This window comes from Vanellus vanellus, assembly GCF_965231255.1.
Source record: "Vanellus vanellus genome assembly, chromosome: 11".
Classification (NCBI taxonomy): Eukaryota; Metazoa; Chordata; class Aves; order Charadriiformes; family Charadriidae; genus Vanellus; species Vanellus vanellus.
This window is the reverse complement of record NC_138916.1, coordinates 20,529,725-20,545,539: the sequence shown is the minus strand read 5'-3', so window position 1 is coordinate 20,545,539 and position 15,815 is coordinate 20,529,725. Positions and strand designations below refer to the sequence as shown.

General features: G+C 40.3%; 1 protein-coding gene across 2 annotated transcripts in view; it reads left to right on the top strand.

Annotated features, from left to right (window-relative positions):
* Nucleotides 1–4,691: 4,691 nt before the first annotated feature.
* Nucleotides 4,692–15,815, top strand: part of LOC309676447 (protein FAM169B-like) — a 43,921-nt gene continuing 32,797 nt past the window's right edge. For both annotated transcript variants that reach the window (XM_082488992.1, XM_082488991.1), the window contains exon 1: nucleotides 4,692–4,810. In XM_082488992.1, the coding sequence (XP_082345118.1) occupies nucleotides 4,777–4,810 (34 nt within the window). In that variant the 5' untranslated portion in view covers nucleotides 4,692–4,776. The remainder of the gene's footprint in view (nucleotides 4,811–15,815) is intronic.

Here is a 15,815-nt window from a genome sequence, read left to right as displayed (position 1 = left end):
CAGAAAATATAGTGAATCAACTTTATTATATCTCTGTGGATATTCTATTTATAGCACAGTTTAATTCACTTCAATTGTGAGGAATGACTTAACTATAAAAACATATCTGTCCACTTCCACTGTTCTTAGACTTTTTCTTACTGACTTAAAAATCTCAGGGGTAACTTTGCTGTTCCTCTTCATAGCAGTTATGTAATTTACTAATCTTGAGCTTTATCTTCTGCTCTTTGTAAAAGAGTCCCAGCAGCTTACACTTTTAAAACCAAACACCAATAGGAAAATGTATTTGCTAAACCAAAACAGTTACTCAGTAATATCCCTGAATAGGCAACATGTTAAAAAAAATCTCATTCCAACTTGCAAGGTCAAAGGAATTCTAGAAGCTGAGTTATATCTTGCCAAAACTGGAGAGTTTAATAGCCGGTCTGTCTTCATTAAACCGAAGCACGAGAACCAATAGGGGGCCTGAAATCAAAACATATGCACATTGTCACTGCCCAAAACAAAAGCATATGAAAGTTCTCTTGGGAATTATAACTATGTGGGCAGAGGGTTTCGCTGGGTCTTGTTTTGAGTAGGATGTGTGTATGTGTGTGTGTGTGTGTGCGAGAGAGAGAGGAATATGCTAAGAATAGAAAGCCACTATATAATCTCAAGAGAGATGGTAATTGTGAGACCTTAAGAAAAAATCTCTGAAGAAATCTCTTGGATTGGGTGGTGGCTGAATGAGGTTTGGAGCTATGAGCTGTGTGTCATTTAAATCTTCCTGTGCTGAGACAGAAATAAATTTGTGGATTCTCTTAAATAAAAGACCCTGATTCTACCATCCGTTTCTTCCCCTGACTAATAAAACTTGCAAAACTAACTTTTGCTAACCACTGAGGCTGAAGAAGTAGCTAACACAGTAAACACAGAACTCTGCAGCTTTAAATAAGGCAAAATCTGCCATTAACATCAGTGAACTACATCTATAATTCTACAGTCTTTCATTCTCCTATGTCAATTAAGATTTTTATTAATTAATTTTTCTTTGGGACCAGTTAGTAAAACTCTTCCTATGATATGGAACAGGACAATGACATACCAATCTTCTCATAGTTATTTCTGATTTAAAAAAAAAAGAGCTTGATAGATATTATCAATTTTAAAAAAGCTGAATACCGGGTGGTCTAATGAACAAAGCATACGCAAGGAATAAAGCAAGATTTAAGGTCTATAGTTGCTTAATTAACTTCCTGCATGAGAAATTATATAAGTGCTTTGTTTGGGACATTATAGGTGCCTTATAGATATACATGAAGAGTATTGCTTGAATGCCGTAAAATACTAGATATTTTAATAGATGTTTTTCATAGCATAGCTATAAGTCTGTGAGATCCATGCACTCTGAAACAACTAATATTATCTGTTCAGACTGAAGTACTTGTGTTCAAAGTGTTCACAACTGGCAAAAGAGAGTAGAAAAAATATAGTCCAAGGAAGATTAATTATTTCACTAATCCTTTATGAAGAAGCTGAAAGAAGGTTTTTTTGGGGAAAAAAACAAAGACACTTTTTAACGCCTTTTTAATTTTTTTTCCCGTTAAGTATTGTCTTCAGTGTTAAGTTAGTCTCTTTCTAGTAGAGGTTTGCTGACTTGGTAGTGAAGATTCTGAGACCTTTCCAGTGTTATATGCTTGTGCAAATGTGGGAGGAATGCTAGTGGTTTCAATAAAACAGGAATCTGAAATTCACTGAAATCAATTTTTGCACTGATTTAATTGATTGCTTCTGTTCCCAGGTTTTACGTGCATGGTAAAATGCATGTGGCATACTTGGAGGAATAATGCATGTATTGCAGCTGCACTACATTTCTGTAACAAGCAAAATATGAAGGATATGGTTGCTTTAAAAAAGAATAATAAAATCTTCTGGTTAGGCCTAAGTTCTACTGAGAATTTTATTCAGAAAATGAAACCTTTTCTTTCCTCTACCATTTCTTCAGCTGAAGTTGAAACTACTCTTGAAATTTCTGTGAAAGCACGATTGTAGCTTTAATATTAGCACTCACGTGTGTACGTGCCCATAACAATAAATACCCAAGTCACGGGATATTTGAGGTCTGTGCAGATGAATCTCCCCATCCATAATTAAGAAACCAAGCCCTGGATATTTGAAGGCAAGTCACAGACACAGCTGACTCAGCTAAACACTGGTTGTTTTTCTTCTTGCCTACGCAAATGTGATTGGCATGGCACTCATCTTGAGGTAAAGAAGAAATGGAAGCAACTCATGAAAGCCCTGGTTATCACCTTGAATATTTTTCTATACAGTTGTCTGATACATTTAAAAATTATTTGAACTGCTGAGTAAGAGAAAAATCTATTTTCTGCAAATGCATTCTGTTCACATTGCAGAACTGCAAGAACACTGCTCGAATAGCTTTTTAGTACTGATGGTAACAAGAACTGAATATGGCCCTTCATTTAGAAACAGCTCTTTAATTTTTATCTCTTTTATTATTACTTACATATAGATTTTTTATTTCTTGTTATTGGCAGGCACTGACCAATGTTTGAAACTGTTAAGTGGAAGTGTTTAATATATTCCAATTTTTATCTCAGCTGTTCAACATTTAATGAGAGGAGGGAGAAATCAAGCTGTTATGCTATTTAACACTAAACTATCATGGGACTTTAAATAGAAATTTCAGGATTTAACATTCTGTATTTCTTTTTCATTCTAATAAAAATAAATGATCCTCGGGAAAGACCGAAGCTGGTCTTTAGGTAGATGGAATGCAATGTCACAAAAAGAAAGGAGACAAACATTTCAGTGTAAAGCTTACTATTCCCTGTGGACCAATGCCTTTTCTATAACAAACTCCATAGAAATGGTAAATGGAGAAATGTAACAGCCATTTCACCTACCTTTTTTTAGACAGAAAACGTTATATATTTTATGTTGTCTTATTTTTATTAGTACTTCTGCAACTGGTACCATTGATGTACACCCAGTGCTTAGCAACAATGAAAAACATTGAAATTGTATATAATTTTAACGTAACCAAGCGGTTGGGTGGCTGTTATAATTTCAGTTCTGGTCTTCTTTCAGTATTAGCAAAATACTGCTGTGTATGGACAGATTTTTATTTTCTTTTTAATTGTTTATAATAGTTTAATGCAGGGAGAAAATACTTTAGCAGTAGAGCATGCAACTCATAATCAATGGGTTGCTTTTGTTCAGGAGTCGTTTACCATGCACAAAGAGACTCTGCAAGCAGGATACACACAGTTTAAGTAATTATTTATCAGCTAATATGCAAAATAGATAGCTAGGACTAACAGCTTGCTAGGCTAAACAGTAATATGCTTACTGTTCCTGATAAGAAAACCGATGAGTTTCCTGGCCAGGAAGTTTCCAATACACTGGGTAAAGTTGGCCTTTGCCATTTGTTGGTACGGGCTGACTGAGTTATCTTCATGTTTTCTGCTTTTCTTTCCTTCTACATCTTTTCTCTTGAATCTTTCAACAGCTAACTATTGTCACTCAACAACATTTCCATGATTTTACCTTCTTGTCCTTTCTCATAGCTTGATTTTCTCAGTAAAACTCAGGCAAGGTCACACGGCAATGCTGCATCAAAGTAGGCCTTGGATCATGGTACAGCCAAACCTCTGGGCTGAGCGTAACATGGGGAGTGGAGGCAGATACAAAGCTTGAAGTGATCACAAGACTGTGCTGAAACCTACTGATGCGCTGTAAAGCACGGTTGTGTGACAGCTGCTTTTTTGACAGCATCAGTGTATGGGCTGAGATAGTTTTGTCCTGTTGGGGAACAAAAATACAAATCTACTTTAGTATGTGTTTTAAACCATTTAAAAGGAGTAGCAACCTTATGGAGTTTTCTGTCACTGTGCTGACAGGCAATGGCGTACCTAACAATGGTGTGAAGCACTCAAGATGCGTTCTTGAAACCTTGCCTCCAGGTCACAGCAGCATTCCTGGATTGTGTAAATGCAAAGGTTAAGTTTGTTTCTGTGCAAATGTTAGGTTATTTCCATGTACTTTTCTCATGTCTTTTACTTTGTGTCTGCTATTTTAGAAATAATTAAACGATCGAACACCCGCGGTAGGAAGGCTCCCAGGAGTCAACACCTGGATTCTGCTTTCTGACAACCGTGTGTTCATTTCGATCTCCATACCTCCATTTTATGGTTTGTAATAATCAACAGCAGGCTGCTTGCCCAGCTTTTCCAAAAGCCTCTTCTGCGCCGACAACTATCACTGCAGTACATTGCTAAAGAATGCTATAAAAAGTATTAATTTTGTACTTCTTTTCCCTCATAAACCTTCTGCTTTTGCCACCCGAGTTTAAAGAAACTGGTGTTAGCGCTATGGTTTGTCATCCTGGGCCTTTTAAATAAGGAATTTGTAACTTTTGTTGGGAGTTTTAGAAGTTAAGGCGCAGTCCTGGGCTGGCGCTAGCTGAGGGCCGGGCCCTGCCGGCGGCAGGCGAGTGCCGCCTCCTCAGCCTGCGGCCACCTTGTCGGGGGGCTCGCAACCCGCGTCCCCCTCGCCTCTCCAGCCTTCCCCCCCGCAGAAACTCGGCTAGACTGTTTACCGCCACCTCCCCCGCCCTTTTGTTTCCCCAGCCGATCCCCGGCCGCTTTTCCTGTCAGCCCAGCCCCGGCCCGCCCCCCTGGGCCCGCCCGCCCGCGCGGGACCGGGCCGCACCGCCACCCCGTCCGGGGCGGGGGCGGGCCGGGGCGGTGGCAGCCCGCCTCAGAGGAAGTGATGGAGGCCGAGGGAGGAGGAAGAGCCGCCGCTGGTAAGAGGGGAGGGAGAGCGATCGGGAGCTCCCCCGCGGCCTGGCCTCCTCCCCTGCCCCGTCTCTCCCCTCACGCCGCCTCCTCACGGCGGTCGCCCCCGCTCGCCTCGTCTCCCTCCTGCCGGGCCGTCTGCCCACCCGCAGAGGCTGGACGCGGTGCCTGGCTGTGGCACAGCCCGCCCGGGTTCTCCGGGGGCGCAGCCGGCGCCAGCCCCCGCCTCCTGTGAGGAGACCATGGCTTCCCCCCCCTCCCCTCGCCCCCGCCGCCGCCCCGAAATGGCGGGCTCCCCGCGGCACCGCGGCCAGGCTTTCCAGAAGCGGCCGAAACGCCGCAAAACACTAGGGCCTTTCCAGGAAAACTTTGCTCAGCCGCCAGCGGTCATGACCGGGCGAGCCCCGGCTCTTCATTGCCGTGCTCCCAGCGCCCTGTTTTCCACAGGATTGCTCGAGGGGAGATGGTCCAGTCTAACTCCCGCCTTGCACAAAGCAGGGTCAACCAGAGCAGGCCGCTGCAGGGTTCTGTGCCTGTTTCCTAAGTGTACCGGTAACTTTTCCAGGTTTTAGGGTAGTCTAAACCTGTCCTGAAGCAGAGAGGACTCGGTCTGAGGATTTGTGTAGCTTCGGTTCAGCAGGTGATGCTGGTAAAAAGCTCGTCTCCAAAGGCCAGTTTCCAGTGTGTGTTTGGAGGTCTCACTGCACAGGTGCATGAGTTTGCAACTTCAATGGCTAAGGAGTTGAGAGCTGCTAAAGAGCAGAGGGAATACTGTGTAAAAATACTATATTTTTAAGGCCAAATCTCAGGCAGCATCAGCTAGCATTTACCCAAACTGAGCAAAAACACGGTTTAACAAAAGATATGTGGTTTAACAGGGACAAAAAGACCAGTAAACATGTTGCTTCTTGACCACAGAAGAATAATTAGTTGGATTATTTTGGTGTAGAGGTGAGGTAGAAAAGGTTTTCTACATTGCACGTTACTTACATTTTCTTTAGAAAGTATTCAGTAAATACTTTCTTTGCTGATCATGAACTGACTGTAGAACAAGAAATACATGGTCTCTAATGTTGATTTTATTGGGAAAAAAGTCACTCGCCACTCATCTTCTTTCAGCACAAGTTAATGTACTGGCGCTTCTGACAGTAGGCAAAGAGTTGCTCTGCCCAGCAGAGGCCAACAGAGAGAACTCGACTATTCAGTATGTGGTGGACTTACACTGCTTTGAACTGGACAGACATTATGTTAGTTCCCAAATAGCAGTGCTCCTAGTACTTGGTAAAGGAGCTGATTTTAGGACAGGTGGATCTTCTGTACATGCTCCACCATGGATTTCCAAGGGAGTCTGGCGTGTGTAGTGTTCCTGGTTTATATTTGACTAGGAGCACTTCCAAGAATCTCTGTTCACGCACTTGTTTGGATGAGGGCCCATTGCATCACCTCAGTTAGCTTTTGCACTGCTTTCCCGCCTGCTCTGTTTTTATACACTTCTTTCTTAATTTGTCACGCTAGCAGGTAAATGGAGAGAAAGTGAATTTATCTTCTGAAACGCATTTTAAGTTGCTGCCATTTATCTAAAGCACCTACTTCATCCCCTTCAGTAAAATAATGATGTTGTTCATTAGTTCCTCTAGCTGCTCATGGCTAAATGCGCTGTAGTCAGATTGCTCTGGTTTTTTTCCTTCCTATCAGCCACTTACGAAAGTCAAACATTTGTAATAATGCTATTGGGTTGGGGTGGTTTTTTTTTTGGAAGTCTCTCAGTTCCGCCCATGTTTTTAAATAAAATATCTCTAGAAGAATGGGATTTGGTTTTCTATGTCCAAGCATATATTGTACTGTTGGGCACTTGAGTTAATGTCTGCTCAGGTTAATGTCTGCAGGTTTTCCCCTGACTTTTTCTTGACTCTCAGATGGAATGTTTAGAATAGTTCTTCCATCCCCTTCCTCTTTTAGAACAGATGCCATTGTTTCTAGCTGTCATGCCAGTTTTGGCTTAGTTATTTAATTTGATACAGCTATGTTTAAAATAATGATGGAATGATTGGCAATAGGTTGAGTATACAGCACACTTTAAGAACATATTGGAGTCAGCCATTAGCTCTTCTGCAAAAGGTCCTTCTCAGTTTATGTTGTGCTGTAATTGAGATGCTACAACTGCATATTCTTGAGGTCTGTTCCTGTAACTTTTTCACAGAGCAAGATTGCTTATGCTTCCAAGTTTCTAAGCCCCTTTATAGGTCCTAGGCAAACCTTACCATTGAGAAGCAGGACAGCTGTTGACCTAGAACTTGAGGTTCTTGTTTTAAATTCAGCCTTGTCACAAGTTCTTTTTGATTTTAGAACACTTTGAAAGTCATATTTGTATGTGTTAACCATCTAACAGCAAAGCTAGGAAATATATTCAGTGAGTAGCAACATACAATGACTTTGTAGCCTGAGAAATAGTTACGGGATGAGAAACCTGTACCTCTAGTTTAACAATTGCACTAATGAATCCCTAAACTTTCATCTGGCTCTGTAGGAAGACGGAAATCTTCCTGCCCTCCATGAAATCCATGTTAATCGGACCTCCTCAGGCAGGAGGTCAGCAGCCTGGAAGGTGGAACCACAAAATTCGGGTAGTGTATAGGCACTATATGTCATACAATCATAGAATAGTTTGTGTTGGAAGGGACCTTTAAAGATCGTCTAGTCCAACTCCCCCTGCAATAAGCAGGGACATCTTCAACTAGATCACGTTGCTCAAAGCCCCGTCCAACCTGACCTTGAATGTTTCCAGGAATGGGGCATCTCCCGCCTCTCTGGGCAACCTGGGCCAGTGTTTCACCACCCTCAGTGTAAAAAATTTCTTCCTTATATCTAGTCTAAATCTACCCTCTTTTAGTTTAAAACCATTATTGCTTCTTGTCCTATCGCAACAGGCCCTGCTAAAAAGTATGGCCCCATCTTTCTCATAACCCCCCCTTAAGTATTGAAAGGCCAAAGTGAGGTCTTCCGTGAGCCTTCTCTTCTCCAGGCTGAACAACCCCAACTCTCTCAGCCTGTCCTCCAACCCTCTGATTGTTTATGTGGCCCATATATCATGAACATGGCCCCCACATCTAGAAAAGCTACTCAAAGCTCTAAGATGAGACCGATCAACAATATACTCCTTCAGTATTAATTAAATCTCAGGTATGGAACAGGTGGAACTTGAGGAGTGTGTGTATCTGAGAGGTAAGGGCTGTCATAACTTTGCTTTCCATGCCACAGGTAAGGCAAGTTACTGAAACCTTGCTGTCTTTAACATAAATATGTAGTTATGGTCTAGAAGGAAAGAAGTCAGGAAACAAAATCCTAACTGTTTCCCTCAAAGAAAAATACAGTCCAAACCCCAGCAAACAAATCTGAGTCCATTTTCATAATAGCATTGCAGTGAATACACTCCTTCCCTTGGGGGAAAGTATGAGAAAACAAACACCACAAGAGAAAGTCTAGCCGGTTTAAATTTGCAAGTGGGAGGTGTATGGACATTATGGTTGTGAATATGTTAGAAGAACCTACGGAGAACAGGCTGGTATGTATTTTCCGCATTGTATAATGGTGGCGTACTGAGAAACTCCCAAACACTTTGTGTGGCAATTCACAGCTCTGGTGTGTTGTCTTTGCAAAATGATTGGCAGATCATCAGGTCGCACATATCTGAAGTAAACTGTGTCCTGCTCAGTTACTGAGAGGTCTGTGGATGCTTAAAAATGTTGTGTTTGTAACCTTTCAAACTGCTGTCTGGTGGCTGGTCTTTATAGTATTGCTGACAACAGATGGCAAATGGCTCCGCTGATGTAATTCTTGCTAGTGTTTCATTCCTGTGAAGTTGTACAGTTTCAAAATCTCAGAAAGTGCCTCCATATTTTTTCTGCTTAATGATTTCAAGCCAAACTAAATAAAAACATTTTATATTAGTCAAATTCCCATGGTGTCATGTGACATTTTTGTAATGATTGCCTTGCAGCAGTTTCAGATAAGTGCGTGTTTGGTAGCAATTTAAGGCCTGTGTCCTTTAAGTAATGCTTATTAGTACGTAACAGATGCCGTTTAGAAACATTATGCCTTTTAATAGGCTCTGCTTTTAGACTACATGTTCTCATTCCAGGCAGACTGTGGATCAGGCAAGCTTGGAGGTATGCTGTCATTTATGCAAAGCCTAAGTCAATTTTCTGGTCTGAAGTCAAGCCATGTGTTTTTCCTTGTTTCTTCCATTCTGGTCATAGCTGCCTTGCTGTGTTTCCCCCCCCCAGTCATATCTTTGGCTGATTGTCAAGCCATTACAATCAAAACCTTTTGCATTTTTAACCACCAGCAGTGGTTTCTTTTGTCCTTACAGAACAGCCTGTGTAAACTGAATTTAAACAATCTCAGCCTTACTGTCAAGAGCACAGCAAGCACAGAGTAAGCCCTCTGTTGCCAGCCTGTCCTTCCTTCTCTGCTTCTTCCTCCTCCCAAAAGGAGAAAAAGGGAAAAGCAGAGCCATGCTGATTTTGGAGCACCTTCAAAGACATGTAGAATAGCTGACACAATGGCACAGAGAAACAAGAGAGATGTTTGCATTTTTCCTCCACTACATGCAGCTGTTTATTAAAGCAAGTTCTGAGACAGGCCAAAAGGCTTGTTTGTGATTGCTAGTGCAGGTGACGTATTAATTTGTAGCCGCATAATAAATTTAGCAAAGTGTAAATTACTGGGGGAAGGGATTTTTTTGTTTCTTTCCTTTTTTTTTTTTCCTCAAATTAATTGCTTTATTTTGAGATTAGTCTGGCTGTACAAATTGCTCCTTGCAAGGCATTGGGAGAAAGGCTGTTGGGCTTTCTTAGGCAGACTTGTGCACTCTGCTGGTGGGAGCAGTAGGTTTGTCAGATGTGTAAAGCATTTGCAACTCCAATTATGCAGTATCTGAAACTGGTATCCCTGTTGTCTCATATTTTCATTGCTACATCATTTGTGTGGGGGAAATTGTCCTTTCTGATAACAAGCCAGGGCTTTCAGGTACTTTTGGTGTGCCACGCATACTGCCACAGTTTGTATGAAATGAAGACAGGGGCCATGCGTAGTGCAGCATTACGTTTCTCACACCTGCTTTGTGTGATGGTGGTAACAGGGAAATGGATTTAATGCAGTACTTAAGTACTAGCCCTGGTGCCAGGCTGTGACAGTGGGCGTTTCAATAATAATTTTAAATGCTCCTCGGTCTTAAAATACAGCTATTTTCTGAAACCGTCGTAACTGGCAGTCTGGCTGGCTTCTCCCTACAGCATGAAATCATGTTCACGCTAGACCATTTGCCAAACTCAGTTGTCATTTCCTGCCATTTCGCTGTCCCTTGTTTATCACTATGGGAGACATTGTCTTCCTCTTTTCCCTTAAGTTATAGGATGACTTTTGACCAATACATCCTTCTTTCTATCTTCCATCTTTGTACAGGATTGAATTGCCACTGTCAACATTTGAACTTGTGATTCATAAAAGCTCTACTGCTATTCATGGAATCTTTTCTATCGTTTTCCTTTCAAATCAGCCTCTTTGAATAATGAAGATACTTCAGTGATATATTTCAGTGTCATTCAGGACCTCACATTTCTTTGCTTAGATTTTGAGAGTCGGACTGTAATTTGAGGTCAGGCCTGGACTATGAACTTCTGCTCGCGTAGCTATTTTGGCTATGGCTATGATGAAGTGAGATGTAGCACTGATGTAGTTGTGCTGGAAAAAGCCCTTGGTATGGACAAAAACTTGTATATTTTTCTTGTATATTTTATTTTGTTTAGGGGTAGACGAATAATTAAGTTGACAAATTTAGATGTTTTTTCCTTACATATGCAAGAAAATCCATACCACTGCCTTCGCTAGTTGAGGTTAGGCTTTTCCAGGAACATTTCTGCCCATTTCTTGGTTGTATGGAAAACGGTACTTAAGAACTCAATTCTTATGTTCACAGGTTCAGAGGTATTAGCAGCAATCCTCCTGAATCAGTGGAATTTCCTTGAGGAAAACCTGATGTGAACATGAACCTTAAAGCCTTAATTAATCACAATCCTAAATGTCCCTTTTCTTCAGGACTACATATTCTCTGCGTTATTCTGTAAACTCCCTCCTTTTTTACATCTAAGCACTGTGAAAAAGAGAGTTAAATGTGCAGAAGTATGAATTCCTGATATGTCATAGTTACAGCTGGTAGCACTTCCATGGTTTAACAGTATGCTACAGTTTTTATTTTTAAAGGCTGTTTCTGGGCCATAATACCTCAGCTTTTTTGAATTACATTAGGTTAGAACTTAGTGCAAAACATGCCAGTCCAGATGTGCATTCTGTGTATAATAGGACAGGGGGTTGCCTGTTTATGCAGATGTATTTTAATTTATCTGTACTATGAGTTGGATGTGGCTTTATTTTTGTAAGTGTAACACTGCTAAAGATCCATCTGAGGAAAAACAGATATCGTTGGAACCTGTTCACTCAAACTTTCAGTATGGGAGTGCTGCAGGTTAGAGGTGATTAATGCCACTATGTGATTTCTTCAGTATGCGCTTGCTTTTCTAGATTTGAAAACATTTTAAATAATGTGGTTTCATCTAGGTATTTTTCTAAAAAGAGCTAAATAATTAAATCAATTATTTTGTCTATTTTTTTTTCTCCATTTCATAAGTTGCAGATTACTTTAAGTTTATGGAAAATAACACATGCAGCTTATAGACCCTGGTGGTACAATGTTCTAAGGGCCTTCAGTGCTCACTGAAGTGAGTAGCAATTTAAGGTGTTTGACAGTTTTCAGAGTTAGGCTCGTCTAGTCTCTGCCCTTGCTCATCTACGTTCTGCTAAATAGATGTGTATACATAAAGCTTTTTTCTTCCCTGTGCTGAAATCAGTAGTAAAAATGCGTTGGCAGGAATGGGATGGCTAATATGATAGCATCCTGCATTTGGGATGCCTAACATTTGGTCTGCCCTCCATTTGAGTGACAGAATTTGCAGTAATGACGTGTATAGCTACAGCTGAACTCATCTGTTTAATGTTTGGTTTCTTCATTGGGAATGGGATTAGGATTATTTATTTTCCTGCTACCTTCATTTATTGATTCCACGGCAGAAAATTATTTACTGACAGAAATTTATATTTAGTTTGTCTTCTGAAGCCCTTCTCACCATTTGAATTGTGACAGAACAGTAAGTAATATATAAATGGCATTTTTGGATCGAAACATAGAAACCTGTTAATGCCAATGCATTATGTTTTTTTTCATCCTTTGTGTTCCAAGAGTGATTGCTCTGTTAGTAATGGTGAAAAGCAATGCAGCGGGGAAGAACATTGTTTTCATTAATGATGTACAGCATGTGGTTAAGAGCTGCCTTGCCATGTTGGACAGATAGCACACCACAATGTTTGCCCACTAGCTCTGTTGCCACCACACGTTGTTATGATACTGTAGGTTCACTTACACTAGAACTTGGATTTTTGACATGTACTTGCTCAATTAAATTCAGGATGTGAGAGTCAGGTTCTGCATGTACTCCCGGGAACGTGCCAAAGACCTCTTCCTTCCTTTTAAAGGTTAAACAAATATGGTTGTCTGATGATAACCACATGCATAGAGCTGTTCAAGCTCATTGGAAGGAATGGAGAGGAGTTGATGCTAAGCACTGCTGTTCAACACAGAGGTCCCACTCCTGTGACAGGGTAATAGAAACCACTTTTATTCTATGTGCATGATTTAGAAGGGAAAAAAAAGTTATCTTTAGATCCTAGACACTATCGTGGTTGTGCTGCCATAGTGTGGCAGTGACAGTGCACAAGAGAACAGAGAACAAGTTATGTTATATTACTTCTTTGTCTTTTTACTTTGGGACTTCAGAGGCACTGATAAGGGAAATGTCACACACCCGTTTGAAGTGGTAGATAAGACATACACTTAACTGATAAGAAACCAGACAGAAGATGAAGTGATTTGTTGGGGGCCACAAAACCACACCTGTGTTAAGAATAAATCTTAGGAGTTCTGGTCTCAGTTGCCTGGTTTAATTCCAAGAACATTACCTCCTAAATATTGACATGATAGACAGTGTTTGTGTAGCTGCACTTAAGTTTGTCTCATATTGCAAAGTGTTTTCTGATTAAAAAAAAAAAAAAGGGAAAATACTCGGACAAAAAAACTCACAATAATGTCAGAAAAACTTAGAATCTACTGAAGTGTTTTTTTTTTTTTTTTTTTTATTGTGAAATGTATTGGCATTAAAATAATGGCAATAGTAAAGCCAATAAATAAAACCAGTACTGCTATTGCAAGCATTAGAAAAGGCAAAACTGAATAAAAAATAATTACACTTGAAAGTTAGAAATGTTAGGTTCTTTTTGTCTGTCTTGTTTTTACACCACTAAGAATCACACTTCAGTATTTTTCATACTTTTACATGTAAAAGAATGCACAAATTTGCACAAATGTACAAAGATGCACAGCCCAGATACAAATCCTGTGGTGACTGATGGCTCTTCTGTAAACATTCTTAATGGATGCATGTAGTATCATTCTCTGTGTTTGTAAAACATGAAAAACTAGTTGTAGGATAAATGATTAATTCACTTCAGACATAACACTTTTCATGCTTCATCTACAGTGAGGTTGATGTATTTTGCTTTACAATCTGGCTGCATCCTAAATGCTCTTACAAATTTCTGAAATGGGCTTTTCAACAAGTAAGTCTTTCCTGGGAGTACCAGCAATAACTTAATGCATCTTAATCAACCCAATGGTGTGTCTAGTCTGGAATAACTGCACCACCAACTTGTTGGCTTAAGGAAACAGAATTAAGAAGCTGCATATGAACACAGGAATAGAAAATTTTTAACAATGAAAGCAAAAACCTCTTGTTTAATAATTGTGTATTGGGTTCATTATCAAAAAGGACTTAAGGATATTGGCAGTACATACTAATTTGAAACATTAATTAGTATTTAAAACACATTAAAGAGACCGAGTTGATTGTCCCAAGTTGTAACTGATTTGTTAGATAATGGCAAAATAGTAAAATTAATACATAGGTACTAAAATGACTAGTGTGAAAGAGAGCTTGAAGAATATAATAGTGATTTGAATTGCTGTAGGATTATATTCATGAGATAAGTCTGTGCTTATGTATATTCTAGTTAAATTAATTCTATTATGGCACTGGGTTTAGCTGCAGAGGATAAAGAAGGATCATCAAAAAGAATCCAGAATAGCTGATTAGATCGAAACATGTTATTTGCCTTCGGGCGTTACAGAAGTCTGTAGTTTCACTTGTGGAATTTCACATACAAGTGTGTACACCATGTGTTTTCTGTTGTATTGAGAATAAATTCTTTTGCCCATGGAAAAATATTTCCTGCTTACTTTAACTGATAGAATGAAATTCTTGCTGAATCTGTAATGATGGGAGTCTGTCTCTAATCTATAAAAATTAATTTCTAGCTTAAGGTAGAATATCGTCTTCTGTTTTGTGATTGCATTTGTTATTTATCTACCTGATGCAGAACATAAGCATGTTAATCAGATTTATCTGGATTCCCACATACGGATCCTAAGTGAAGTGGACTTTGCCTGACTTTTACCTCTCAAGAAGGATATTTGTCCACTTCACAAAACTACCATACAATTAAGTTCTCTATTCTGGAGAAAATCAGAGGTGGAATAGCAGTGGGTTTAGACAAAGCTGAGTTTAGGGATCACGTCTGAAACGGGGGCCTTGGTTTATGCCTTATTGGCAGAGTTGCGTAGGTGCTGGAGGGCAGTATTGTATCAAAATGACTGAGTTGTATGAGCAGTGCCTGCTTGTTTGTATAGCTGGTTTTAGCTGTAGCTTTGCACTTCAAAAATCAGATTCTTAGTGCAAATTGATGACAGATCACTAGAGTGAGAGGAGATGCATTTACACATCCTCACTTGAGAATGTGGCCCAGACTGCTCCATGGAAACAAAAGAGAGGAGAAACAGAAGCAGTGTTAGTATTTGCTTTAAAATCTATTCTGTATGCTTGAAATGGAAATGTGCCCATTCAGATTTCTCATTTATTTATCTCTAGATTTTTCAGTGGAATTGCGTACACTTCCTCCTCCTTTGCCCTGAATACCGTATCCCTGTAAAAGACAAAGTCTGGTACCTCTCTGTAAACCCTTTGTTGTCACTGCTGCTGTAGAATCCGCCTAGATGATGTCTTGACCTTGTTTACCAGCTTTGGCTATTTAAGATGGCAGCCACTTCAGCACGAATGTCAGGAATCCCTCTAATGCAGTAGGCCTCCCGTTCTAAATTTACTCTCCTTATGGTTTATGGTCCCTCCTCTGTGGCTGCAGCAAGAGGCCCCCTTTTTATGACTCACCCCTCCTGCCCCCCTTCGCTCCCCCCTTTCCTCGCTCCCTCCCTCCCCCAGATGGTAACCCTTTGTGCACATCGCCTGTTTGAAAGAAGTGCTCGCTGGGTGTCTAGCAGATTGGCCGCCACAATGTGCTCTTTTGTTGCTGCTAGGTAAGATCAAATTCGAATGAAATCCTGTAATTCAAATTAGGTTAAAAGGCTGTCCTTGGAACTTTGCAATTTTGGTATCCCAAGATGCTGATAGGGGCCTCAGACTGAAGCACTCACAGGAGAATAGCGCTGCTTTTCTTTTAAAGTGAAGTTAACATTATTTTGCATTTGATTTTGGAACCTTTTTAACATCCTGTTAGCCAGCAATAATTATTGTTGTAGTCAAAAGCCTAATAACAATAGTTGAAGTTAGACTTTGTCGAGGCTTTTTGTTTGTTTCTGTATAGAAAAAAGCATACAAGGGACATATACAGGAGGGCAAATATTATTTCTTCACTTTGTACTGGGGAAACTGGGAAACACATTAGATAATGTAAAAAAAATTCAAACTGGTGATTTTTCTCCTGCTTATGGCAGCTGAACAGTAGTAGTGGTATGTGCACGTGTGTGAAAGTTTAGGGGGGACGTTCACAAAAGCC